Source organism: Pan paniscus, chromosome 1 (assembly GCF_029289425.2).
Source record: "Pan paniscus chromosome 1, NHGRI_mPanPan1-v2.0_pri, whole genome shotgun sequence".
In the NCBI taxonomy this organism is placed as follows: Eukaryota; Metazoa; Chordata; class Mammalia; order Primates; family Hominidae; genus Pan; species Pan paniscus.
The window spans coordinates 24779448-24806456 of NC_073249.2; the positions used below are offsets into that span (position 1 = coordinate 24779448).

General features: G+C 47.5%; 1 protein-coding gene across 5 annotated transcripts in view; it reads right to left on the reverse strand.

Annotated features, from left to right (window-relative positions):
• CNIH3 (cornichon family AMPA receptor auxiliary protein 3) overlaps positions 1-27009 on the reverse strand; it is a 343860-nt gene that overhangs the window by 30517 nt on the left and 286334 nt on the right. For 4 of the 5 annotated variants that reach the window (XM_055107644.2, XM_055107643.2, XM_003814903.6 and 1 more), the window contains 3 exons: positions 16263-16375; positions 12138-12281; positions 6268-7506 (listed from right to left, as the gene is read on the reverse strand). In XM_055107644.2, coding sequence (XP_054963619.1) covers positions 7479-7506; positions 12138-12281; positions 16263-16375 — 285 coding nt within the window. In that variant the 3' untranslated portion in view covers positions 6268-7478. Of the gene's footprint in view, positions 1-6267; positions 7507-12137; positions 12282-16262; positions 16376-27009 lie in introns of those variants that run through there. The other variant, XM_034947662.3, reaches the window with a different exon arrangement.

Here is a 27009-nt window from a genome sequence, read left to right on the forward strand (position 1 = left end):
GACTGCTTGTGTTTAGCCCAGCAGTTCCACACACATTTGACCACAGAACGGTCCTTTCGCCTAACACTTCTCCAGAACCCTCACTGGGAAGCAACTGCTTCAACCAACACCATCTGAAGAGCAAGGGGTGGGGTGGGGGTGCTGTTTTCACCCAAGTCCTGGTTTCTACCCTCTTGGAGCCTTCATGTCTTTGAAGACAGTCTTTTAGACTTCTCTCCCCAGTCCTGTGAAATTGACTCTGGATGCCCTGCTATGGGCAGGCTCAGATTTCTCAATGTCCCTCCTAAAGCACATGGTTGCCTTCACCCCTTCTATATTTTGCTGCTGACTTTTTTGAGCCCAATCTTAAGACCTTTCACATATGCCTATTGTATTTCCTCTAGTGAGTCTGAGCTTATGATATTTTTTAAAAAATCTCTTCCTGTCCTGATTGAATCCTTTTCAGTTTTGTGTTAGCCCAGAATTGATCAATTGCCTTCATCTGAAAGTCACTGATAATAAGCAGTGAAGAGGACAGCGTCAACTGCAAAGCCCCAAGGTACTCATTCAGGATGGCCTTCCACCTCCCATGAACCAGTGCTGTTGGGTTACCACTACTTAGCTCCCTAGAAAGTATCATTATCCAACTGGGGCTGAACGTCTGCACCTGGCATGGGCTGGGCTTCCTCAAACTGTGAAGCTGAAACCTATGTTGGGGTTTCCCAGTAATGCAGACCTGGGGGGCATGTGTCTCAAATGAAAAATGTGATCTGGCCTCATTTTCTTATTTTCACCTAGAAGTGGTTATGCTAGAGCTGCCGTTGGGTCCTTATGACTAATTTTTCCACTGGTACCTGTAACACCATTAGATACGCGCTACACCTCGGGGCATAGGTGTTTTGAATGCAAGCATAAAATATTACTGAAGAACACAGAACTGCTGATTTTAAAGACTGGTCCACTACGGTGCAGGGTTCCTAACCATCCTTTGGGGATCTGGCTCATCTGCTGGGCATTTCCATTTCACTGACAGGGCTTATAGAGTCTGGGAAGTGACCTTGACATCACACTTATTTTCAACTTAGCTCTGGGAAAATAAGAACAGCATCGCAAGATCTGTCCTAGGAAGCCACTTACAAAACTTCCCCCAAAGCCTCTAGTGCTGCCCTGCTGTTTTGATTGCAGCAATCAAAACAGACTGTCCCAGGCATGGGGGCCTGATTGATGGGTTTCATTATAATTTGATGTGGGGACTGGTATTTAGTGGGGCTCTCATTTTCCCTACTTCCTCTGCTCTAGAAGATCAGAAATATAAAACCGCCAGAAAGGTGATCTTGTTTTTCTGATGTGTCAAGCATTTTTGAAAAGGACAAGGTTTACTGCTCAGACTCCTGTTTGATGTTTGAACAGAAACACTGTGGTGGCATTTAAGTCTCTCTGCTGGCTGTCAGGCAGGCAAACTCTGGGACATAAAACCACCTTTTCACACTGTTGCTTCTTTAAGCCAAAAGGTATGTGTCTGCCCCTTGAGGTACTCTGGGGTCCAGTGAGGAGACTGGCCTGCCTAGAGGAGGCCGTGCATGTAGAGGAATTGCCCTAAGAATGGCGAGGGAGGGGGACATCCACAGAGAGTAAATACTCTCACCATGGCCAATTTCAAGCAATCAATGGGTCATCACTGAATGCAAAGCTGGGAAGAGATACACAGCAGCATACCGTCACATAGCATTTCTGCCACAGATACAATAGACATAACCTCAAGTAAAATGTAGTAAAATAATTGGGAAGTGGTGAGTTTGACTAGGTATTACCTTTGTTTTTAAAATTATTTAATTGTAAGTTTACATAACTTCATTTTTAATAATGGCTCTGTTTAACAACTATTTAGTAAAATCCCTAAAAAACTAAACAGTTGTCTCTCATAAGCCTGTACAAGTCACTTTTAGCACCCCACTGGCTGGGAAGAAATGTGGGCATCATGTGGTAGCTAAGAGGTCGAGTTCATAGCACCCTTGGCGTATCCAAAACTATCTAGGCAGAATTTAACAGGGGCAGAAATGACCACAGAGTGGGTGGGTGGGAGCAAAGCCTGGAAAATGCTATTTTGTTGTGGCTGTTTTGACCCTGTTTCTATTTCTATTTCTGGATCATGGGCAGCAACTGAAACCCAATCCGACGTGTGGGCACTGAGGTCTCCCTCTGCAAATGCAGCTGTGTGAAATGCTTCCATCATGTGTCGCTCCCCACAAGGAAAGCCTGCTCCCTGCTAAACTGGACAGAGCTAAAACTTGGCCGGGCATGGTGGCTCATGCCTGTAATCCCAGCACTTTTGGAGGCTGAGGCGGGTGGATCACCTGAGGTCAGGAGTTTGAGACCAGCCTGGCCAACATGGTGAAACCCCATCTCTACTAAACATACAAAAATTAGCTGGGCATGGGGGCGGGCACCTGTAATCCCAGCTACTCAGGAGGCTGAGGCAGGAGAATCACTTGAAACCAGGAGGCGGAGGTTGCAGTGAGCTGAGATCGTGCCCCTGCACTCCAGCCTGAGCAACAGAGTGAGACTTGGTCTAAAAAAAAAAAAAAAAAAAAAAAAAAAGCTACAACTTGCCCCCACCTTTCCCTAGAATGTGTGGTTGTGTCCTGAAGGCTTACTCCCTTGGTCAGCTCCTCCTCTCCTTTGCCTGGGATGAGCCAAGTCATTGGGCATGTCCCAGGATGCCCCCTCAAACGCCCACAGTGAGTAGTGCCTTCTGCCTGAGCCTCAGGAACAGAGGCAGCCCCAAGATGTCCAGCTTGGACCGGCAGCTCCGAAGCCTGGAGAAGCCTCTGCCCAAACAGTCATTTGCCAGAGCACAGATGAAAACAGAACAGCTCAAGTCCAGGAAGAGAAAGGGTTATGGAAATGGATCTGTGTAACGACACAGCGTGAGTGCAATTAATTGTTGTCAAAGCATTTTGCTGGCTGCATTCATCTCTTATGTAGGAGAACAAAACTGTCATAACGATGACAACTTTATTCAACATTGGTGCAATTACCAAACCTAAAAATAGGATGCAAAGGGAGGATTTTCTTGAGAGGGCTGAGCTCTGCTACCCATGTTGCATGCCTGGAACAGTCCACCCCGAAGATGGAGAGGGGAAAGGAGGGAGCTAAGATTCATTGACTGTCGTCATGTGTTACCAGAAGAAGCATTTTACCTGTTTTTATCTACATAATCCTCCCTTCCCCTCTTTGAAGGGAAGTGCCGTCGGGTGGAGCACAGAGGACCGAGATTTGTTGAGCACCAATTTTGAGACAGGCTCAACAAGCATTCTGTACATAATTTACTTAAGTTATCACAAGAATACTGAAAGGGAGGTATTGTTAGCCTCATTTTACAGATAAGAAAGTTGAGTCTCTAAAGGTTAAGAAGTTTGCACAAGATCCTGTAGCCAAAATCCTTCCGATTATAAAGTCATTCACATAGAATTGCTTGCTGTGAAACATGTGAGCTCAGCAGAGCCACACTGCTGTCCCATTGTCATCCCCTTTTCTCTTCTATCTCACATCCCACTGTCCTCCTGGACTCTATCACCCTTTCAGGAATGAGAAAATGGTCAAAGCCTTGGAGTCAAAAGGACTTGGGTGGAAGTCTAGGCTCCATGACTTATTAGCAATTGTGACCTTGGCTCAATTGCTAGACCTCTATAAGCTTTAATATTTTCAACTATCATTGAAGACAACAATTATTCCCATTCCATAATATTGATGTGGGGATTAAATGAGACCACATATGTCAAGTGCTTTGCAGAGCATCCAGCACATGGCAAGTACTCAACGGCAGTGGTTATCATTATTAGCAGAGAACATGACACTGAAAAGAGGGGTCGGGTCCCAGCCTGACCTCCGTTCAGGATACTATAGACAGGAATGGGGCCTCGGGAGGGTGGCAGCATCCGGGAATCTTCACTCCTGTTCCACGTGGCCAGTTGGCTTCACGGTCCTCCCAAAGGGAGGGAGCTTGCCCTGGAATGGGCACAGGGCATAGTAAGGATGGTGATACAGTTTGGATGTTTGTCCCCTCCAAATCTCATATTGAAATGTGGTTGCCAATATTGGAGGTGGGGCCTGGTAGGAGGTGACTGGATCGTGGGGGCAGATCCCTCATGAATGGCTTAACGCCATTCCCTTGGGGATGAGTGCACTCTCGCTCAGTTCACATGAGATCTGGTTGTTTAAGCATCTGAAACCTCTCCCTTCTCTTTCTTGCTCTTCACCACGTGACAAGCCTGCTATCCCTTTGTCTTCCACCATGATTAGAAGCTTCCTGGGGCCCTCAGCAGAGGCAGGAGCCATGCTCGTACAGCCTGCAGAACTGTGAGCCAAGTAAATCTCTTTTCTTCATAAATTACCCAGGCTCGGGTATTCCTTTATAGCAACACAACAATGGATTGGCCCAGATGGCAGGGAAGACTCGCCCTCTACAGTGAGTGTGTTGACCACACACAGGGTACTGTTCTGTTATTTGCAGGTATGAACTCATCTAATCTTTATAGAAAGCCAGTGTGGTAGGTGCCATTATTCTTCCACCTTAGCAAAGCGAAAAGTGAGCTTTAAGTGACTCTTCCAGGTTCCCTTCTGACCCTTTGGGCACAGCCACACCAGGCCTATAGCTCTACCTCTCTAAAGAATGGGAACCAGTTCACCAACACCATCTTCAGGAGATGACTCTGCCCCACTGGGAAGCTCTCTCCTTGACGCGTGCTTGGAAAGGTGAGCTTTTTGTCTCTCAAGGAAAATATTCACTTTGTATTTTGGAAAACAGAGGAGTTTCTCCTGCTTTTCCTCTCTTCTTCCCTTTGGTCACTTCTGTGGGATACACAATAAGAGACTGGGCAATAAGAACAAAATTATGTGAGAAGAGGTGGACTTGGGTTTAAATCCCAGCTACAGCTAGACATACCCGTTGCTAGCTGTGGCTCTCTGCAAGTGACTCCTCTTCTCAGTTTCCTCATCTATAAAAGAGAGATCATATCCACCTTGTGGTACTGTCATGAGGATCAGGGAAAAGCATATGAAGCATCTAGATCACTGCCAGGTGTCTTGGTTTATAACTGTCATTATTTGGCCACTTCTTCATAGCATCAAGCCCTTGTTCTGCGCTACTTCACCTAGGGAAGACTCACCTTCCCTGAGGCTCCCTAGTTCTCTCATGGGTGACGTGGGGACGAGAACAGCTAACCTGCTGTGCATGATCACTGTGAGGGGTGGGTGAGGTCACCGTGTGAGCATTTAACACAGTGCCTGGAGCACAGCACGTGCCCCATCAACTGTGCCCTTTACTCTTATCTTTATCATCATGATTAGCTTCTCCCAGGAACTGAAAATTCACTGAAACTCCCAACAGATCATGAGAACTATTTCCCAATCACAACTTGTGGGAGGGAAATATCTGGATGTTTCTCTTTCATAAACATAAGAGCTGTCAGGCCAGTGGCAGTGGCTTAGCCTATAATCCCAGCACTTCGGGAGGTGAAGGTGAGCAGAATGCTTGAGTCCAAGAGTTTGAGACCAGCCTGGGCAACATTGCAAAACCCCATCTCTACAAAAAATACAAAAATTAGCCAGGCATGGTGGTGTGCACCTGTAGTCTACTCGGGAGGCTGAGGTGGGAGCAACACCTGAGCCCAGGCGGGTCAAAGCTGCAGAGAGCCATGACTGCACTATTGCACTCCAGCCTGGGCAACAGAGTGAGACCCTGTCTCAAAAAAAAAAAAAAAAGACATTTCTACTTCCATTTTAATGGTCTTTGTGTACTTGTGTCTCCTATTATGAGCCACTTCAAATCTTTCTGAAAGGAGGCAGAGTATAGAAACAAAACAGCTCCATGGTAAGAAGTAACACGGACCATTCACCTTCTACATCCAGTTGCATTTGCAGGACGGCTGTGCGGTTAGATTAGCGTCTGCAGCCTGCCATCCAAGGCTTGCCTCTCTGGATGAGGGTCACTGGTCTTCTCAGGAATGAAGCCAAAGCCAGGCCCAAGCAGCCGAAAGGTAACTCTATCCCTAACAACAGTTACCTGGTCGGTAAAAAGGGCATTGGCCAAGAGGAAGCCTTCTCCCAAAATCATCACCTCAAATTCTCCAGTTTTATACCATAAACCTCAGAGTAAAAGTCTGCATTTTGTTTTCCACAGAATTTTTAGCAGCATGATGCCTTTTTGAAAATTTGCCTTTTCTTCCTATCAGTTTTCCAACCATATGTAGACAAATTCAGCTGTAATGGTTGAAATGAGAGAGCCAGTTAAGTGAGACACTCAAGTTGTCGCTGCATTTTAATAAACATAGCACACAATGTGTTGCTACACAAACACCATTCATAAACCTGAGTCACAGGTTTCAGATGGGAGCTGGGGACGTGTATAAATAGCCTGTGTATGTTAAACAGTAGAAAAGAAAAGAAGTTTGGGGAATAAGGTCAAAATCATTGTGCCCAATTTAAACATCATAAAAATCTCAGCCTTGTCATTATTTACAACCCCCAGCGTAACTCCCACCCAAAAGAGAATGCCAAATGGAAAATTCTAAATAAGATGATGTCCTCACGTCGACCTAAACAGTACAAATGATGCAGCATCATAAAACGAAGTTATAATTATGTTGTCTCACTTCCTGGCTGCCGGATGCCCACGGTACAGAGCAGCCACTCCACAGGATTTTCTGAGCTCTGAGCTGTCTGGGGTTTTTGTAAGAACATAGCTTTGACTAGCATTGACCAATTGATTTGCATTTAATGACTCTGTGATGGTTTGAGATGGCAAAAGAAGAATACAACTTGTGTGGTGGAGAACTAACACCTTGATCATGTTGCAAACGTTTCAAAAAGCATTTTTCCTATATTCACCCCTCCTCAGCTGAAAATAGCCCAGCAGGCTCAAGGCTGGTTGCAGCTGAAGACAAATCCCACACACCCTCCAGCCCCTCCCATTTGAGAAAAAGGGCATGGCCATGGCTTGGAAGAAAGGCAACAAGAGTCTTGGGGAGCCAAGACATTCTCGAGGCTTTCAACAGGTCCCTGCAGACTTGGCCTTGACTCTGGGTCATTCTGTTCCTTAGCAAGCACCTTGAGGCCTTCCAGCCTCCGCTCCCAGGAACTCATTTGAACTTGCAAGGTGCTGTTCAATGAAGTGGATTCAGGAAGCAGCAATTCTCTCTCAGGAGAGGTCTAGTGTTTCGTCACCTACTCCCCCACACCACTGATGCTCAGAAGGGGCTCTAGGACCCCATGTGTGGAATTCGAATGCCAAAGATTGACAAACAGGGTGACACAGACACGCAGGGTTAACTCGGCTCCCAGCTGCTGCGTGATTCCAGCTCCCATTCAGTCTGACTGCCTGCCGGGTCTATTTCTCACGTATCCTCATTCTGGTCCCTCCTCCAGTCACCAGCAGAAATGCACCTCTCCGTCTCAGGCCTCTCCCATCTCAGTCTCTGATGATGTGCATGGTCTTTGCGTTAAGAGCTCACTAAAGTGTAGATCATGCTGAATGCAAAAAAAAAAAAAAAAAAGGAGAGGAAGGTGTTAGTAGAAGCCCACAGAGGACTCAGGCTGCCCCTCAGGAGAGGGACCTTCCAGAGGCCAGACCCCTTGGCTTCTCCCTCATTCCTGTCACTACAGCATCTCACCAACTCCACTACTGTGCCCCTTCTACTTCCCACAACACTGGAATAAAAATTTTTTGGGAGAGCATATTGTATCCCTTGGATAAAAGATGTGAATGCTCTAAGTGCCTATTATTATTCTCATCAGGATGATGATTATGGTTGTTTTCCTTTTTGTGCAATTGCAGGGCAGGTCTGGGGGTGGAGGTGGGAGTGCAGTGGATTCTTTATGCCACCAGCTGCCATGTGCTTGCATGATGGCTGTGTCCAGGGGCTCCCAGATGATGCTGGATAATACATTAGTGCTGGGGGAAAGATCATCGTCGCTACTGCAAAGGCCAGAGTGGGAACATAAGCCCTCTGGGCACCAGAACTCAGTGAATTCTTGATTGGGTAACTCCCTGGCCCTCCTATTTTTAATGGACTCCAGGAATTAAACATGCATTAAAAGTGTGTGACCTAAAGTATTGCCCCAATACTACTAAGAGTGGGGTGAAGGGGACATGTATCCCTGTGCTCTTAGTAAGGGCTTCAGGGTAATTTTGCAAGGCTGAGGAATGATCTGCACCAAAATATACCTCTTTGTCTATTTCGCAGCAAAAGAAACCAACTATCTTTTCACATTATAGTGAGAAAAAAAGATTCATCTAAGAAGTACAACCAAAGGAAAGAAATGAAAAGGTTTGACTTCTAACCCTTTGCAGCTATGGATGCCCAATGAGCTCCTCTGAGTAGCTGAAGTTCCATCTTCAGGAACCTCACACACCTCATGTACACAGAGAACCACTGGTCAGACCTGGAGCAAGAGGGACTTACTCTACTTGGGGAAGCTGAGGGCCAGATGAGGAGTGACAGCAGCGGCAGAAGCCACATTCTAACTCCAAAGCCAGTGCTTTTTGCATAACAGTACTAAGTCTCAAGTGGATACCTTTGTTTACTCACTTTCATTCATTATGCCAGACACTATTCTCAGTGCTGGGGAAAATGGTGAGTGTGCAGCCCCAATTCCTGCCTTGAGGAAGCATACAGCTAAGCTGTAACAACAAACCACGAGGATTCAGTGAGTGCCAGGCACGGGCCAGGACACTGCAGACGCAGAGGTGAATGAAACCAACATGGTCTCCAGTGTCAAGGAACAAGTAAACCATAAATAACATAGATGGAGAGAAATAAACCTGAGGAGGAACAGGCATGATCCAGAACAACCATGCAGGAGGGTGGTCCTACTACTTCAGGTTTGAAAAAAATCTTTCTACAGAGCAGACACTGTTCACACTGGGCTCACTGGCTAGTATTAGTATCTGCATTAGCTAGTCCCCTTCTAACACAACCCTCAAATATCACCTGGTCCACAAGGCAACCTGAGAAGTGGGGTGATGGGTGCCATGCGGTTCAAACAGGATAGAAGAAAGAGCACAGGCTCTGAAGCCAGATGTTGCTAATTATTAGCAGGGACCTGAGACACATTTCTTAACCTCTCCAAAGTCCTCAGGAGCCCCTCAGGAAGCTCAAACTATAAACTATCAACCCCGTCTTCCCCACTGTTGTGTGGGTCTCTAGCCCTGAGCTCAGTTCAGACATGGCTCTGCATACACGAGTCCCCTTTCCTCCCTCCCACGGTGGCCTGCGCTGACGCTGCTGTGCTCTCCACCAGCTCCAGATCTGAGGGGCTGGCAGTTCCTAAGGTGGGAGAAACAGAGTCTTTTAAGCAGCCCCAAAGAGCACCAAGGGGCCAGATTCAACAAAGAATGTGGGTGCCCGTGGCGGCCACCCAGGGTCCCAGTGAGGCTGCAGGAACTGTTTCCAATTTTGTTTTAGAAACAAAGTGATTAACACATGTATCATGAAGGCAGGGCCAAACTGAAGTAATGAATTAGAGGACAAACAGTCAAACAGACTGTCTGGAACACACTCGGTTACAGAACAATCACACCCATCTAACCGAGAGGAGCTGCCAAGACCTCCCTACCCCACCCCCTCCCACCCCCGCAGCGGAGCACGCACAGCCGCTTCCCTCCCTGTGAACTCATATGGCTTCTTCCCCGCGACGCCTTGGCTCCAGCAGTTACTGCAACAAAACTGAAATGAGGGAAAGTCTCGCCTCTGTCCTCATCCACACTGAGGTGGATCCCAGGCTAAAGGGGCAGGAGCTAATGAAAACAATGGTCTCATTCTGTTGGCTTAGAGGAGAGACAGTGCTGTCTCTGGGGACAGGCCACTCAGCCCATGACTCTGCAGAAGGGGAAGTCTGTGGCTCCACAAAGAAAGCAGGGTTGAGCACACTGCAGGGAAGAAACCTAACCTCCAAGGTGTCAAGTCCCTAAGCCCACGACGGCTTTGTCCACACTCTGTAGGTCTCCCAAGACAGAAACCCATCTGACAAGCCTTTGGTTGTTAAATAGTTCAGACTTGGAGTCAGAAAGACTTAGGTGAACCCACTGGGCACCGCAGAAATCTCCGGAGGCTTCAAAGACCGTCAGGCTCCCTGCAGGCTGGAGCAGTAAACATCCCAGAGCACCCCACAGAGTCTGCGGACACTGGGGATGTAAAGGGGAGGGAAGGCAGAACCAAGCAGAATGCTCCAGAGCCACCAAGGTGTGCATCAAGATTGTCCAGAGAGCTTGTTTAAAACGCACAGCCCAGCCCTGGAAAGTCTGAATAGGTAGCTATAAGCCCAGGAATCTGCATTTTTAAAAAGCACACCTTCCTCCCTTCCTTACCCCACACTTTGATAAAGACTTTTCTAGAGGTTTTCTAAGATAGCCAGCAGTTAGGAGCTACTGGGCACGGTGGCTCACGCCTGTAATCCTGGCACTTTGGGAGGCTGAGGCGGGTAGATCACATGAGCCCAGGAGTTCAAGACCAGCCTGGGCAGCACGGCAAAACCCTGTCTCTACAGAAAAATACAAAAATTAGCCGAGCATGGTGGTACATGCCTATAATTCCAGCTACTCAGGAGGCTAAGGCAGGAGGATCCCTTCAGCCTGGAGTTCAAGGCTGCAGCAAGCTATGATCCTGCCGTTGTAGTCCAGCCTGGGAGACAGAGTGATACCCTCAAAAAAAGAAAAAGGAAAAAGGAGTTCAGTCTTTGAAATCGGACTCAAGATGTACTACTTACAGCTGTGACACTATTAGCTGGAATTCAGGAAAATTATCTAACTTCTCAGATTCAGTTCATTTTTCATATGTGAGTGAGGATAGTATTTATCTTATAAATTGAGCAATAGGTACAAAGCTCTGAGCACAAAGCCTGGCTCATTTTTAAATGTCAGAACTTTGGGAGGCTGAGGCAGAAGGGTCACTTGGGCCCACGAGTTCGAGACCTGCCTGGGCAACACAGTGAAACCCCATCTCTACAAAAAATTTTAAAATTAAAAAAAAAAAAAAATTAGCCGGGCATGGTGACACACACCTGCAGTCCCAGCTACTCAGGTTAAGGTGGGAGAATCGCTTGAGCCAAGTTCAAGGCTGCAGTGAGCAGTGATGGCACCATTGCACTCCAGCCTGGGCAAAACAGTGAGACCCCATCTTTAAATAACAATTTAAAAATAAATAAAAAATAAAAAATGCTGGACAAATGCAGCCACATTCTGGCCTGCCACAGCCCAATCCAAACCTCGGGGTGGCATGCAGTCCAACATCCCGACCCCTCCTCCTCTTCACCTGGCTGCTGTCAACCATGCCCTTTTGGAGACATCACCGGGAGGTTTGGAGATCACCATGGCCCTGCCACAGGTAATGATGGAATCGCAAGTGACAGGTGAGAGTCCCCAGAGATGAGCCAAAGAGGAGCAGGAAGGAGGAGGAGACATTTGCGGAAAAGGCACTCTCTGTGGTGTCAAACCACAAGACAGTCTGTTTATAGCTATCTGCTTAGTTAGGATGTTCTGAGCAGAGAGGTGAAAAGAGGGGAGACTCCTGAAACGGGACTGCAAAGTCAGCAGGTTTTTCTTAATTGGAATGGTGTTATGTAATATTGGGAAAACTGTAAATGAAGCATTTAGCGACCCAAAATGCCACTTTATGAACCGTGACAGCCACTGTGGGGCTGGGGCGGGGAGTTTGGGGCCTCTGTTATGGTTCCCAAGAATCCTTGCAAACAGGCCACGGGGCAAGGGACAGTGAGGATGAGCCTGAGCCCCTGTGGCCACAGGCAACCTGCTGGGCTGAGCTGCAGAGTTGTGAGAGGCAGGAAGCCCTATAGGGAAGAAGGAGTAGCCAACTGCACTTCACCAGCTATCTCCAAAGGGATGTTGAGAGGGTGTTTTCACTGCGTGGCCCTAAGGATGTGCCGATCAGCAGGCAAGGCCTCCTGCAGGATCTCCTGCCCCCTTACTTGTTTATTCAGAAGCCCTTGCTCCTGAGCCAGAGTCAGACAGCTGGGACTACACCTGAATGGCCGTGACTCCCACCCTCGCACGCCATCCCCAAAGGCCGCCTCCCAGAGGCCAGCCTGAAATTCTCTTCCTTTTGCTGCAGGAGTCAAAACCACCAGGAGGGGCAGATACTCACCAGTAAAGGTAGTAGAAGAAGGAGAGGAGATAGAAGGCCAGCTTACACCAGGCCTCCTTCTGACAGTAACTCAAAGTGTCGGCATTCATGACCACCGGTGGGTCGTAGGCTAGTTCTGAGCTATCTGCTGGACAGTGGAAATACCTGCAGGGAGAGAGGACATCATTGTCTCTGAGGTCCTGGTACTTCTGGCGTCACCTGGGCAAACCCTTCCGATGCAGGGCTTCTGTCGAGCAATCCCTGCCAAGCAATTGCCTGCCTTCTGCCCAAATCACAGTTGAAGCACCGCTGAAGAGTGGCTCAGCCACTATCTTCCAGCAGGTAGTAAATCCCCAAATACTCCAATCCACTGGCATCATGGCAATTTCACCCATATACAAAGCTGCTCCAACAGAAGGGGAAATGTGTCACCTGGCGTTGCCTAGGAGTCGAAGGAAGAGCCGCCTCTCAGGACAAGTGCAGGCAGAGGTAAAGGGCTATACCACCACTGCTGGGACGCCACCATACCTCCATTCTACCCTAAAACTACTTCACACAGACCCTTATTGAAAATCCTGAATACTTTGGGACATCCTATTCTCACTTGAGCGCAGAGCAGTTTACAGGTGCTTTCCTTCTTGACAGTGGGACCTAGAACTCAAAAAGAACATCAGCCATCTGTCGGGAGAGAGCGGGCCCGGACGGCAGCTGGGTGAGTGAAAGTAGGTGGGAAAGAGGAGGAGGGGGAGCAGCTAACGCGAACTGTGTGTACTTCAAAATACTACGTTCCCAAGGCTCACCTGGCCACGCCCCTGAGGAGGGGAGCCGTCAGGCTTGGTGAGACCTGGGGCAGGAGTCTGAGCCTCCTGAGTCCCTTGGGAAGTGGTCGCTGCCCCCAGGACACTGCCCCCAGGGACCTGGCCACAGCCTCCTGCCAGAGCCCAAGAACAAAGTACAGCTGGAATCTCTCAGTGAGTTCCTTTTTCAGTCATTCTGGTAAAGCCACACAGAGGCCAGGAGTGCAAATAAATGGCTTCCCTGGGCTCTGGGACAGACAGTGGTTCTCAATGGTGATAAAGGGCCCAGGGAGAGGGCTCTGACTGGGAGATTAATCACACTGGCTTTGAAGAACATCCTGCAATGTAGCAACTCGCAGATCCGGAATCTCAGCTCCCTCCTCCTTCCCCTTCAGAGAATTGCACTGACGTTATCTGTCACTGACACTGTGCTGAAAAGAAATCACAAGCCAGATTCGATGACAACTGCCAGCTCACAGCCCTCCAGGCCACACATTTCTCCTCTTCCTGGGAGCCGATCTCAAAAGCTATTTGCTGTTACTGTGGTTTTATTCCCAGGTGACCTCATTAAGTGGAGGCAGAAGGGCAGGGTGGCCATGTGGCTCCGTGGAAAGAGCAAAGGCCCTGCCAGTCACCAGTCACCACATTGACTTTCCTTGGGTCAGTCATTAACCCATCTGAGCCTCAACTTTCTCATCGGTGAAATGGGAATGGAATTGCCCACTGCAAAGGGCTGTTGTGGCCATTACGTGAGGCGATGTATGCAAATAACCTGGGAAGAACAGGTACTGAGTCGACAGCAGACAGTTCTATTTCCTTTAAGCAAACTAAGAGCCAGAGCAGGAGGGGACTTTCTCTGTATGTGAAACGTCACTGGTCTGGACCTGTTGGGAAGGAGGGGGAGTAAAAAGGGGGATAAAGGGTGTACGAGGGCTCTGGTTTTTAAAGGACTCCTCCCCTCCTCATTCTTTTTTTTCTTTCATGTTCTGAGAACTTACTAATTGCCAGGAACTAGACTAGATCCTGTCAGGGATTCAAAAAAAAGGTAAGACAAAGTCCCTATTGGCAAGGAGATTACAGCCCCTCCCTTCCTCCATAGAGATCAACTTTCCAAGTCTACGGACACTGGCTGCCTCTCCTTTTCCTCCCTTTTGGACAAGCGCTAGCCCCACGAAGCAGTGCCCTGATCGATGTTTTGTCCATTAATCACATTTCTGATACCCTGCCTTGACAGCCCCCTACTTGAAGGACCTTGGGACGAACTCCTTTCCTGGGGGAGAAGAGCCAGCCCCTGGGGCAGTGTGTCAGGCGGCAGGGACTCAGACTGGAATTCGTACAGAGGTGGGGCGTAACCTCAGCCCTGCCACGTCCAAGCTGAGCAACACAGGTTAAGTTGACTTAACCTTTGTGAGTCTGTGTGTCCCCATGTATCAAACACAGAAAATGAAACCCAGCTCACTTGGTTGTTGTGAATCCTGGATCTTCTATTTGACTTCTCTCTAATTCAGATGAGAGCAGATTGCCTTTACTTAAAGTGAGGCTTCTCGATGTAACCGAATCTTTTTCCTTCCTCCCTAAATCTGAGATTTCTTCTACCCTGCTGGCCCTGGTCAATGGCACCATCGACCTCCCGGCCACGCAGCCTAGAGGCTTTCTCTCCCTCACCTGCACCCAATTATGGGCCAAGGCTTATCCGGTTCACCTCCACAGGTTCTCTTGTTCTCTCACCATTCTGACTCCCACCACCTGGGTCAAGGCTCTCTCACCTCCCCACCTGGAGTTCCCACCATAACCCCCTCGTTGGATTTCATCCTCAGTATTTCACCCTCTAACCCATCCTTTACACTGCTTCCCAGGCCACCTTCCTAAAAATCAGATCAGGTAATGCCACTGTCTTCTTCTAAAGCTTCTGATCATTTTTCATTACCTAGAGAATAAATTAATTCCACCTTCCCCACCAAATCATTTCAGGCCCTCCATACCATACTCTCAGCTGCCTGCCAACCCTGTCTCTTCTTATTTCCCTCCAAGAACCCTACATCCAACCTCACTGAGCAACTACTATTTCCCAAACACAACAAGTGCTCTCTTAACTCTGGGCCTTTGCACATGCTGGGCCCTCGCCCTGGAATGTGCTTTTCTAATGTCACTCTTGAGTCTAATTTAAGTGCTTCTTTCTCTATGCTCCTACCAGTATTCCTCATATGTCTGTTAAGAACATATTTCCCTCCACCACTAGGATGTACATTCCTTAAGGGTAAAGGTTTTGCTTTACACTTAACGTGAAATCCCTCACAATGCCTGGCGTGTAGTATGTATCCCGTACGTTTTCTAAATGAAGGAATGCATGTCTTAGGTGTGGCTAAATTCAAGCCAGATTTTATGGTACAATAAAAATGATAAAACACTTTAGGGTCCAATGCTCTGGCAGCAAAGGGTCAAGGGCAGGCAACTTATCTGCACAAATACCTTCTCTACTATTTTGATATTCCCCCACCTCTGCCTCCTGTGTCCATATGGTGACTCTATTTTACAAAAAGCCAAAAATCACATGATCTGACGCATGGTCTCAGCAGGGAATAGAATCTATGAAATTATAACTGTCCCAGAAAATCCAGCCCATCTGGTAGGTGCTTTTTTTTTTATTAAGATATAATTTACATACCATAAAAGTCACCCTTTTAAAGTGTACAACTGTACAATTCAGTGGTTTTTAGTATATTCATAGAGTTGTGCAACCATCATGACTATCTAATTTCAGAACATTTTCATCACCCTAAAAAGAAAACCTTCGACCCATTAGCAGTCACTCCCTATTCTCATTCCCTCCCAGCCCCTGGCAGCCATGAATTTACTTTCTGTCTATAGATTTGCCTATCCTGGACATTTCCTATAAATAGAATCATGAAATATGTGGCCTTTTGTGTCTGGCTTTTTTCACTGATACTTTCTTTAGGGCTTCATGTTGTAGCATGTATCAGTACTTCATTTCTTTTTATTGACAAATAGTATTCCATTGTATGGATATACCATATTTTGTTTCTCCATTTATCAGCTGATGGGCATTTGGGTTGGTTCCACTCTTTGGCTGTTGTGAATGCAACTATAGATGCTTTTAACACTGACCTACAAGGGATGGGGTTGTGGTTAATGAAACCAACAAAAAGGGCCTTTACCTTATTGGACTTGCTGCCTAACAGCAGTTTGGGAACAGGCTTTAAAGAGAGACCCAGAAAGGAAGGGATGATTGGAAGGCACTAGAAGCTGTCTATTTGGGTGACATCATCACTGGAGAGCAGGCTGCCCTGGCAGAAAAGACAAAGGATAGACCAGTCCCAGTCTGACTTACCTCCAGAAGTGATAGAAAAGTAGAGGGACATTCAGCCCCAGCGTGAGCCACTCTTGCGCACACAGGAACATAATGCAGAAGAGGCTATGGATGGAGTATTCTGGCAGCACCAGCTGAAGAGGGAGCAGAGACACAGCCCTGAGTTAGAGGAGGAAAATGCCACTCCTGCTTCTACGGCAGCTGACTTCTGCCTGGACACTGCCTCTCACAGGTGGTTGACACAAAGGCCCTCCCTGCAGCAACATAGAGCCACTGCCCCAACACAGATCCATTTCTGGTAAGTTCTTCTTTTTATGGCACTCCTCTTTTTATTATACCCAAACCCAAATGACACAAGCCCTCAGTGCACTACTTACTACCAATAGAATACCACACTTGCTCCTAGGGGTCACCCATGGATGGCCACTGGGAAGACTGAAAGAGCTGGTCCAGCCCATGTGTCATCTGACCCAAGGCAGGACCACTAGGAGAAATACTGCAAGGGTTTCTAATGAATCCGTAACTGCCCTGCTCTTGTTTTTCTGGCCCCTGTGTATCCTCCTATAGTAACTCACAAACCTAAAGTGAATATGTACATTTATCACAAATATAGGAGGGTCAGGAAAAAATGGCCAGCCTCAGAAGGCAGTGGCATTTTGCCTGATGGTGGATGGAGCAAGAGGAACGCAAGAAAAACAACAATTAGCAATGATGAAGAGGGACAGTGTAGCCTCTGGGGGAAGAGGGAAGAAACTGATCCTGACCAAGAAAGGCCTGATGGTGGGAAGTGTGACCAGCAGGAAGACTAAGCTCTCCCACCTCCAATCCAGCCACACAGGTATAAATGGGTAAAAGGAGCTTAAAATCATTGAAAAGCTGCTCCCAAGGGTACTTTCATTTTATCAGAAATCAAAATTGTAAGCTAAAGGGTAACTGTAAGGAAGAAATTTGGCACCTAGACCAGCAGTAGGGAAGGCTACAGATATAAATGCACCATTTTACCCAGTTATATAGGGAGATATAGACACATACTACTAAATATATTTATTTATATAATATATAAATATACTTTGTATTGTTTAGGCTATCATGAATACTTTGTTCTTCCCATCAAAATCTTTTGAAACATCCTTCAAGGCCCATCTCAAATGCCACTTACCGTTTTTTTTTTTTTTTTTTTTTTTTTGGAGACATAGTCTTACTCTGTTGCCCAGGCTGGAGTACAGTGGCGTGATCTTGGCTCACTCTAACCTCCGCCTCCTGGGTTCAAGCAATTCTCCTGCCTCAGCCTCCCAAATAGCTGGCATTACAGGCGCCTGCTACCACGCCCAGCTAATTTTCATATTTTTCAGTAGAAAGGGGGTTTCACCATGTTGGCTAGATTGGTCTTGAACTCCTGACCTGAGGTGATCTGCCCACCTCAGCCTCCCAAAGTGCTGGGATTACAGGTATGAGCCACCGTCCCCAGCCTCAAATGACACTTTCTATTGGGAGCTCTGCCCACCGTCCCTTGTTCCTCCACCTTCCCCTGTACCTCTGGGCCCCACAGCATGTTTTCTGACCCCCTCCCAGGGGTACTTTCCATAATCTATCCATTGTGGAGTCATCATCCTCTTCCCACCTTCCAATACAGATAGATTCCTCTGTCCAGCATTCTGCAAGCCATCTTAGCCAACGTCTATTCTTTTCTCATTTCCATTTGCAAAGCGCCTTTGTACAATGCATGGCAGTTAGGAGAGACTTAACAAATACGTGGTAAAGTGCATTGAACTGACCAAGTGCATATGTTTACAACATGGCTGGCTGGCATTAGATATGCAGCCTGTGGTTACAAACTAAGATTTCTTTGGGTGGAGAATAAACTCCCTCAAACCATCCCATTTGGGTATGGACCATGACTTTGGTCTCTCAATTTAGTTAGATGAGCTAACTACCCCAGATGGCAGACACAGAGGGAGAAACACATACGCACACATTAAAAATAAAGACATGCACAGCACACGTGTAAGACATTTTGTAACTATGGGGCACCTTCTGTATTCTCAAAGTCCAGTGTAGATGAATTGCATTAACCCTCACCTTAGACTTCTCAGGCAGTCACCTGAGGAATCAGAGCAAAGGAGCCATCATTCCAGAGGTGGTGACCCTTGGTGGGTGAAGCGGGTACCACCAGCCTCTGTGAATCTCAACCACCTGGCAGGAGGGGGCACGCCATGTCCCTATTGTATCTCCTTATAGGACCTCAGAGCTGTGATAACCAATCCTATCTACCCCCAGCCAAGGCATCACCCTACCCCCTCCCATTCAAAGAGAAAGCCCACTTTCTCAGAGCTGGGTGCACCAGCCCCGGGAGGCAGTGGCTGTGAGTTCTGCTATGCACATCTCTACATTTTCTAATCATCAGTTTCAGCCACTTAAGCTGAGGCAATTAACATGTTTAGAGACAGCCACCGTGGGCCTGAATCATCCATTATTTCTCCATCTCCATCTCCAATTCCAATGACAAATCTCTGACTGATTACAGTTTGGATTTCAGGTTCCACTCTTAATCACCACTGCTTCTTCTCTCTTTGGGGCTTGATTTATTGTGGAGGCTGCAACCTTCCAAGCAGGGAGGATTCATCACTGTCTCCACGTAGAGGAAAACTGCTTAATGCAGGCCAGCTAGTCGCGGAGGTCTCCAGCTTTTTGGAGGTTGGGAAAAGAGCTGAAGAATTTATTCTGCCATTTCAGGTGGCTTCTCTAGATGACCTCTTACTGCCTAGAACACTGAACAGGATCCTTACAAGTAGAAGAGGCTCCTCCAATTAATCCAGAGACTTTTAGGAGTGACAGTGACCTTTTGATACACACACTGATCCTTGCCTACTTCCCCAGCTGCTTCTTGTCACAATGATGTGGAAGAGGTAAGGAACCTCTTCCTTCTAGACCAAATGGAAATCAGCCAGGCCATTTGCATGAGGCCTGCACCATAGCCATTATGGCTGCCTCCACTCACACCCAGCACTCAGCCTTCTGGAAGGTGGTAAGGTCTCATTTTCCAGCTCTCAGGGGTTGGGGCTGCTGATGGGCTGTGGGCAGAAGTGATGTGGAGAGAAGGCCAGACCACTTAACGGCTGATACAAAATTCTCCAGAGTCTCTTTTCCTTTTCCTCTGACAAAGCAAAAAGCATTTAGGATGGTGGGTACTCCATCATCCTGAAGCCACAAGTAAGGAAAGAGGCCCCCAGGCAACTCATGATGGACTAGAGTGTGAGCAGTAAAGAAACTTGTGTTGTTTTAAGCTGCCAAGAGTTGAGTGTTGTTGTTGTTGTTGTTGTTGTTGTTTTGCCCTAGCATGATTTAACCTATCTCATATGATACCATCAGCAAGCCCCAGACTGAGTAATCAATGGGAAAAGCAAAGTTGTGCTCTTCACTGTTTATCCTCCCCCAACCATCCACTCAGCCCTTCCTTAACAAGCCATCGAGGCCGGCAGGACACAGCTCCCTGTCACCGGACATGCTTGGGCAGGGGCTGAATAACCACCAGGCAGGCATAATGCTCATTCATTTGTGTGGGCAGTCAGACCAGGCGTTCCCTCCCAACTCTGTTATATAAGGACCACCCCTAAAGCTTCCAAGCAAAATACAGAGATGCTGATGCAAGCGCTCACCACAGCCCCATGACCCTGAGTCATCCCTTAGCTTTGGAAAACACTTTTTTTTTTTTAATAAGAGAAGCTGTTGAATGGTGCCAATCTCATTCTTTCAACAAATGGAGAAACTATTTCATGCAAGCCACAGCCTATTGAATTGCCATGTATTATTACCCTGCTTTCTAGAGTCATAAATCCTAAATCTCAATATAAGTATTGTGGGATTACTGAAAGACTGCAATTCATTCCAACCAGGGGGATCATGGAAGGTTTGTGATCAAAGGGAAGTTGAAAAGGGCGAGTAAAACCTAATCACTTATGGGAACCGGAGGTCGGCATCCTAGAAGTGGAACAGTGAAAGCAAAAGCATAGAGAGATGGAAGTCACTGGTCTGGGGTGGCTCCTTAACAAGGCCACCTCAAAGGGCCCCTATTAAAGGACATTAATGATAACCAGTAAGGACTGTATAAACGCTAACTGTATTCCACCTGTCCTGACTTCCTACCCAGATGCTAATAGTCAATTTTCATTTGCTGGCAAACATTTCCACCTGGATATCCCACAACCACTTTGTGCTGAAATTCACATTCCTATCAGTACCTGCAAACTTTATCTCCTAAATTTCCAACTTCTACTAACCATACCATCTCTGACTCCTTCTTCTCATCAGTCTCCATGTAAGTCTGTTTCCAAATCTTGCTTCTTCACAGCCACTTGCATTTGTTCCTTCCTTTTTATTTATCCTGCCCCTGGACCTCCTCTCCAGGCTGGTGCAAGAACCTTCTAGCAGGTTTCCATCCCTGTACACATGTGCCCTCCACCCAACAGAGCAGTATATGCCATGCTCAGCTCAGCTGTAAGCCATTGTCCACAATCTTGTTTTTCCAGGAATTTTACTTGTCTGCATTCTAAATATTTTATTTCTAGTTATGTATCCTCTCATTCATTCATGTATCCATTTGTTTGCTGTTTTATCCCATCAATGACCTGCAGCTGATTGGTACCCTTTATAGATTATGAAAACAATAGAATCGTGTGCCAAGTCCTGTCTTATTTTTACTACTGTGGTGGAGAGGGGCATCAGGGGTTGTGGGAGAGATTCTTCTTACCCCTAAAGGAAAAGAAGTAGGAAGGGGATGCTTGGAGTTGAAGCAAGGGAATAATGCTCCTGGTGGAGAAAAGGGATTCCTTAAGACCAGGGGAAGGGAGAAGATGAGGGAGATGAAGAGGCAGCAAGCGCCCCTGTTGTTGGAGATCTGTCTGCTCCTGGCTCTCATCATGCATTCCAAGGGCATAGGATTTCTGAGGGGCTGGTGTCAGCATGCCTGGGACCAAACACTTTAAAAGTCACAGCTATGGAAGCCACAGGGAAGCTCCTGGCACTGAGTTTATCTTGAAGACAGTAGAAGCTGTGAGACTCAGAGTCTCTACCCATCTCTGAATGCCCCTGTCGACTCAGACAACAAGCTTTACAGCTGTAATCCCATAAGTCTCAATATATTAGCCCAGTGTCTCAAAGCATTATATAAATTCCTACAGTTACATAATACTCAACTGTGTGCTATTTAGAAAAGCAGCTACCCATGCTGAGTCTTATTTTACCCATCTGTAAAATGCCATACCTACCAGCCAGGGACACAGGATGTACTATGAATGACAGTGCTCTCAAAAGTGAAGAAGCCTCCAGCAAAAGAAGACACCACTATTGTTATTGTGCTGTGATCATTATTATCATTATTATTTTTTCTGAGATAGAGTCTTGCTCTGTCACCCAAACTGGAGTGCAGTAGCACGATCTTGGCTCACTGCAACCTCCACCTCCCAGGTTCAAGTGATTCTCCTGCCTCAGCCTCCCGAGTAACTGGTACTGCAGGCATGTGCCACCATGCCCGGCTAATTTTTGTATTTTTAGTAGAGATGGGGGTTTCACTATGTTGACCAGGCTGATCTTGAACTCCTGACCTCATGATCCACCCGCTTTGGCCTCCCAAAGTGCTGGGATTGCAGGCATGAGCCACCATGCCTGGCCGGTCATTATTATTTTTAATAATCATATACTAGATGATGACCATTCTCAGGTAGATAACTTGTTGCTCTTACCGTGAAAGTCAATGAAATGACCCAGAACCAGAGTTGGTTTCCTGATTTTTCGATTCAGTCTCCTGACTCCCTCTGATTGAACCAAGCTCCAGCTTCCTCAAGTGGGAAGAGAAACCAAGGGCTGTTTCAACAGCCTGCCTCTCAAATCATAAAATATCCTCAATCCTTGCCTGTTTTCAACAGCAATAATCCAGTTCTGTGTGTCTGCCCTAAGGTTTATTTGCCCCAGGAGCCAATGAGTGTGGAGAAAAAGATAATATATCTTTTATTTGATTCCTCAGCCCATACTAAACTGGCCCTAAAACAGAGGATCCCTTTGGGATGCCCCGGACGAAGTCAGTATTCCCAGCGTGGAGATCATTCTCCATTTGTTCCCAAATGAATAATCATGCACGTGAGCATCTCCAAGCAATGTCAGGAAACTACATTCTGGGCCCCTTTGCTCTCAGGAGGCCACATGCTCTTTAATCACTCTGGATGAAGGTCGTCTTTGGAAAGCCTGCACCAGCCTGGGCATCCAGGAGGGCTGCCCAGCCCCATAGGCCTTGCTGTGTCAGGGACTAGCACCCAACCTCAAATGGCACGATACAGTAGGAACACTCCGCCAGCTGGGACTTGGGTTGGGTCGACTTGAGTGGTCCCTATTTGTTGGTGCTGGCATATTAAATGTTTTGACCTCCTGGAATTTGCATCAAAGTTTATTAAATAGTTTTAAGCCATAAGACAAAGGCTCTGCTACATAAGCAACTTAACACAGAATCACCTAGTCTAGAATTATAATCTTATTTAAAATTTTTTAAAATTTTTTGTTAAGAGATGGGGTCTATGTTTCCCAGGCTAGTCTTCAACTCCTGGGCTTAAGTGATCCTCCTACCTCAGCCTCCCAAATTGTGGGGATTAGAGGCGTGAACCATCATGTCTGGTCCTAGAATAATTTAAAAAGTCACCATAAAATTAATATGACACCTACTGATTTTATGTACACCAGGAACTGTGGATGTGACTCAGAACCCTTTGCTGTTAGGAGCTCTCCTAAATGCCTGGACCAAGTATTGCTTTGATCTTGGCCTTCCATGGCCAGAATTGGACCCTCATGGCTGACCACTGGGGCCTGGGCCACTATTCAAGGGAAACCAGTAGCAGATTATTTTCCCCATAGGCCTGCACCAGGAACACGAAGGAAAATAAGTTAGAGAAAGCAAGAGACAGTTGCCTGCCTGAGTGACCCAGGACCTGAAGACAGAAGAATTTTCCTCCTGGCCTGGGGAGGCCCAGTGGTCAGTGACGGCATGAAGGGCAGAGGAGTGACGGGCTGCTTCCAGCCCCAGAGGGGCTTTCTCTCCAGGCCTCCCACTTTTCCATCCCATGGGGCCTCTGGTTTCTCCCTATGTTTTCTTCACTTACCCTCCCTGAGCACATTTAATCCACACTGTGGATGTTCCTGTTGCTTCTTGGCACCCACTTGAACTCATTTCCACCTTTGCACTGAGAGAAGGCAGCACAGGGAGGAAAAGGCACAGAGAGAGAAGGGGGGTCAAAACCAGCACCCCTGCTGCCCATTGCTCCTGATCACCCAGGGTGTGATGGCCCAGAGGCCCCTGTTGGGACTTAGCTGTGCCTGACACATCAGCAACCAGCCACACATGCTCCAGACACTGCCTTCATGGACTGCACCGGGCTCTGCTCTTGCCCTGCCCAGCACCCTGGGAGCTGCCTGACCCTTCCTGTCCTCACTGCTCATTGGGGACCAGCTTCCAGCCTGACTGACACTGACCAGCTCAGGCACCTCTAGCCCCACTGTCATTTCCCTTGGGGCCCTCACCGCCAGCTGTACCCTGTGCAGGGGATGCAGCCCAACCATCCTGCAGAAATTACAGATCCCAGCCAGTCGACTGGGGAAATTCTCCTGCTTTGATCCAAGAGGAAAAGCACATATGCACAACACCATGAGGAAGAAGGCTTCTTCCATCAGAATTCACGGGTCTCAGCTTGTTTCTGGAGGAGAAGGAAACCAAGGCAGGAGGTGACTGACTGGGCCTAGTGCCCTGCTCTACAGCCTGGCTGTTCCCACCCTGCCTCCCACCCATTTCTTTAAGCTTCCTCATCTTTTAGCAGTGGTTCTCAAACTTCATGGTACTTTAGAATCCCCCCTGGAGCTTTTGCTAAACCCCAGATTGCTGACTGCACTCCCCCCAAGTTTCAGACGCAGTAGATCTGAGTGGGGCCTAAGAGTCCCCCTTTCTAACAAGGTCCCACGTAAGCCACTGAGAACCCTGCTCAAAGTGTGGTCCCTGCTCCAGCAACCAGTTTCTCCTGGGAGCTTGTTAGAAATGCAGAATTTTGGCCCCATCCCAGACCTACTGAATCAAAGCCTGCAGTGTAACAAAATCCCCAGTGACTTACATACACATTAAAGTTTGAGAAGTGGCTGCCCAGCACTGATTCCCAAATAGAGTCCCCCAGCCACCTGCATCCAAATTGCCTAGGGCACTTGTTACAAATGCAGATTTCCAGGTTCCACTCTAGACTCTTTAGATTCTCTGGGTCAAGAATCTGCATTTTTCAGAGCATTCCAGGTGATTTTGTTAAACACTTGAGCTGAGATTCATAGACCCAAGGTATGAAAAGCATACAAGGGTCACCGGGCCATAACACCTGGAATATGCCCAATCCCATCTGAAGAGCACACAAGGCAGATGCTTCTTTTTTAAAACCCCTGGTGTGAGGCCTCCTCCCACCCAACCCTCCCAGAGGCTGTGGGTCTTCTCCCACATCATGAGGGTCCTGTGCACACACAGCCCTGCTCACTAACTACTGCTTCAGGGGCTCAAGTCTGGGCAACCGGCATTTGCAGTCAAAGGCAGTTGTCTCCGGCTCCTGGCTTTCCCACACACCACTCCGTGGGAGAGCACCCCTGAGGCTCCCTGGGGTCCTGCAGCCCTGCAGCTGGTGGTCCCTAGTCTTGGAGGGTTGGCTTTGGCATATTCCTGGGATGGAGGTGAGCTCTCCAGCATCCTTCCACCTCCAGAATCCCCCCTCCAGTTCTGGCCGGATTCTTTCCACCCTCCACAGGCCACCTCTTCATTCAGCCTCACAAGCCCCTTCCACAAGCTCCTTCCACCTGTCTCTGGCCCTCCTGGTGTCTCAATGGACACTTTATAGATCTGTAAGGGGACAGCTTCCTTTTAGGACCAAACCTTTGGATTCCAGCCTTGCTCTGCCCACTCCTCCCAGCCTTCCTTTTATAATTGTTTTCATACAGCATCAAGACACACTTGAATTTCAAAAGCCTCTGCCAGTTTCTTCACACGCTTGTTAAATTACTGAACTACCTAAGATTTCACTCAGGGAGGAGATGAGAATAAAAGCGCTCTCTCGAATAATACCACATATTTTAAGGGACAAGATTCTCCTACAACTTGCTGGCAATTCAGAGCTTCTTAACACTTGTAGCTTCCCACTCCTTTTCTTCTTTACTTTGAGCCAGAGATGAAGGGAGTAGAAATCATGCCCAGACTATAGGGAGTGATCAGGCAAAGACTCAGATGGTTTGAGAGGAGAGGCACTCACCTCTCCTCTCAGAATAAGGAAGGCAGTGGGGTTAAGGGTTCAACAAGCCTTATTCCGGTGCTGGAGAGCCCCATTTTCACACTCATTCAGCAAATATTTATTAGAAGCACTTACTAGGTGGTGAATGCAAAGCCATCCAGCTGGGGAGACTCAATGTAAATGACCAGGTGTAGCTCAGGCTCTATGAACAACAAACACGGAAGCCAGAGGACAAACCGAGGCAGCACGGGAGCACTCGACGCAGGAGGAAAGGAGAGAAGAAACCATTGTTCTGAGTGAGGAAATGAAGGAGGGCCCCTTGGAGGTGACGGCCTCCTTAAATCTCCTTGGAGATTTAAAGGATGAGTTATACTATGGAAGGCAGAACGTGGCGGCCAAAGTTGCTCCCAAGGGACACTCAGAGCCATCCTTTCATTCAGGGGCTTGAGACAATCACTTTTTCCTTTATGTCCTGGGAAGAAAATCTCCGTTCCATCACGTGGGCTATCCCTTATACATCTTCCAGGGAAACGACATGGCGACTGGAAATCCTTTCTGCCAGTCTCTTTTTAAACCTGGGAGACTTCCAGGGAATAGTCACAGTGATTTTACCTGACAAGGAAGAGCATGGTGACAGGAAGGGGAACTAGGGCAGAAACAGGTCATCTTCTGCCTTTAGTTACTCAGCACGGAGCAGATGATAATGAGCCTCGACATCAGCCCCACCTGCCTAGAGCTCGATGGGAATTTAGCACAGCTGAGAGCTCCGCCCTCCTCTCCAACCTGTCCCACCCACGGTGCCCACCCAGCCCAGAGCAAAGGGAAGGAAGCCCAACTCTGCTTAGAGAAGAGGGTTCTAGGTCCCCAGGGCCACACCTCCCCACTTCCACTGCCTGCTACAGCCGCATTTCCCAGGTGAGGCTCTGCTGCCAGGTCTCTTATGTAACAAGAACCTGATGTTTCCAGAGGAGGGAGTTGACCTCATGCACCACTATGCTCCTTAACAGAGTGAACCTGGTGTAAGCCTGAGTCTTCAGCAGCACCATTAACTTCTAAAGAATCTTTTCCAAGAAAAAAAAAAAAAGATGACTATCCTACTTAACACTTATTAAGTGGTGTTAATTACCTGTTACACTCAGCAGGTTGGAAAAATTTTGCCCTAACAAACAAAAGAGGGTGAATTGAATGAGAATGGGAAGTTCTGGCATTCGCAAAAGAAACACAAGCTGTCACCATCATCATCATCAATTAATATTTATTGAGTGCACATACAGGGGAATGGGCAATTTGCTGAACGTCCTGACCCAGAGCCCTAACTGCAAGAACAAGACGAATGGACACAGCCCTCCCTCCCCGTGGCCCAGGCAGAGGGGGTTGTCTGAATTCGAGCACATGCATATGTGTTTGTCCAAAGTCTGGCAACAATTCCTATTAGCTGGACTGTGCCAAGCTTTACCACAACTCTGATTTAGCAAATTAAT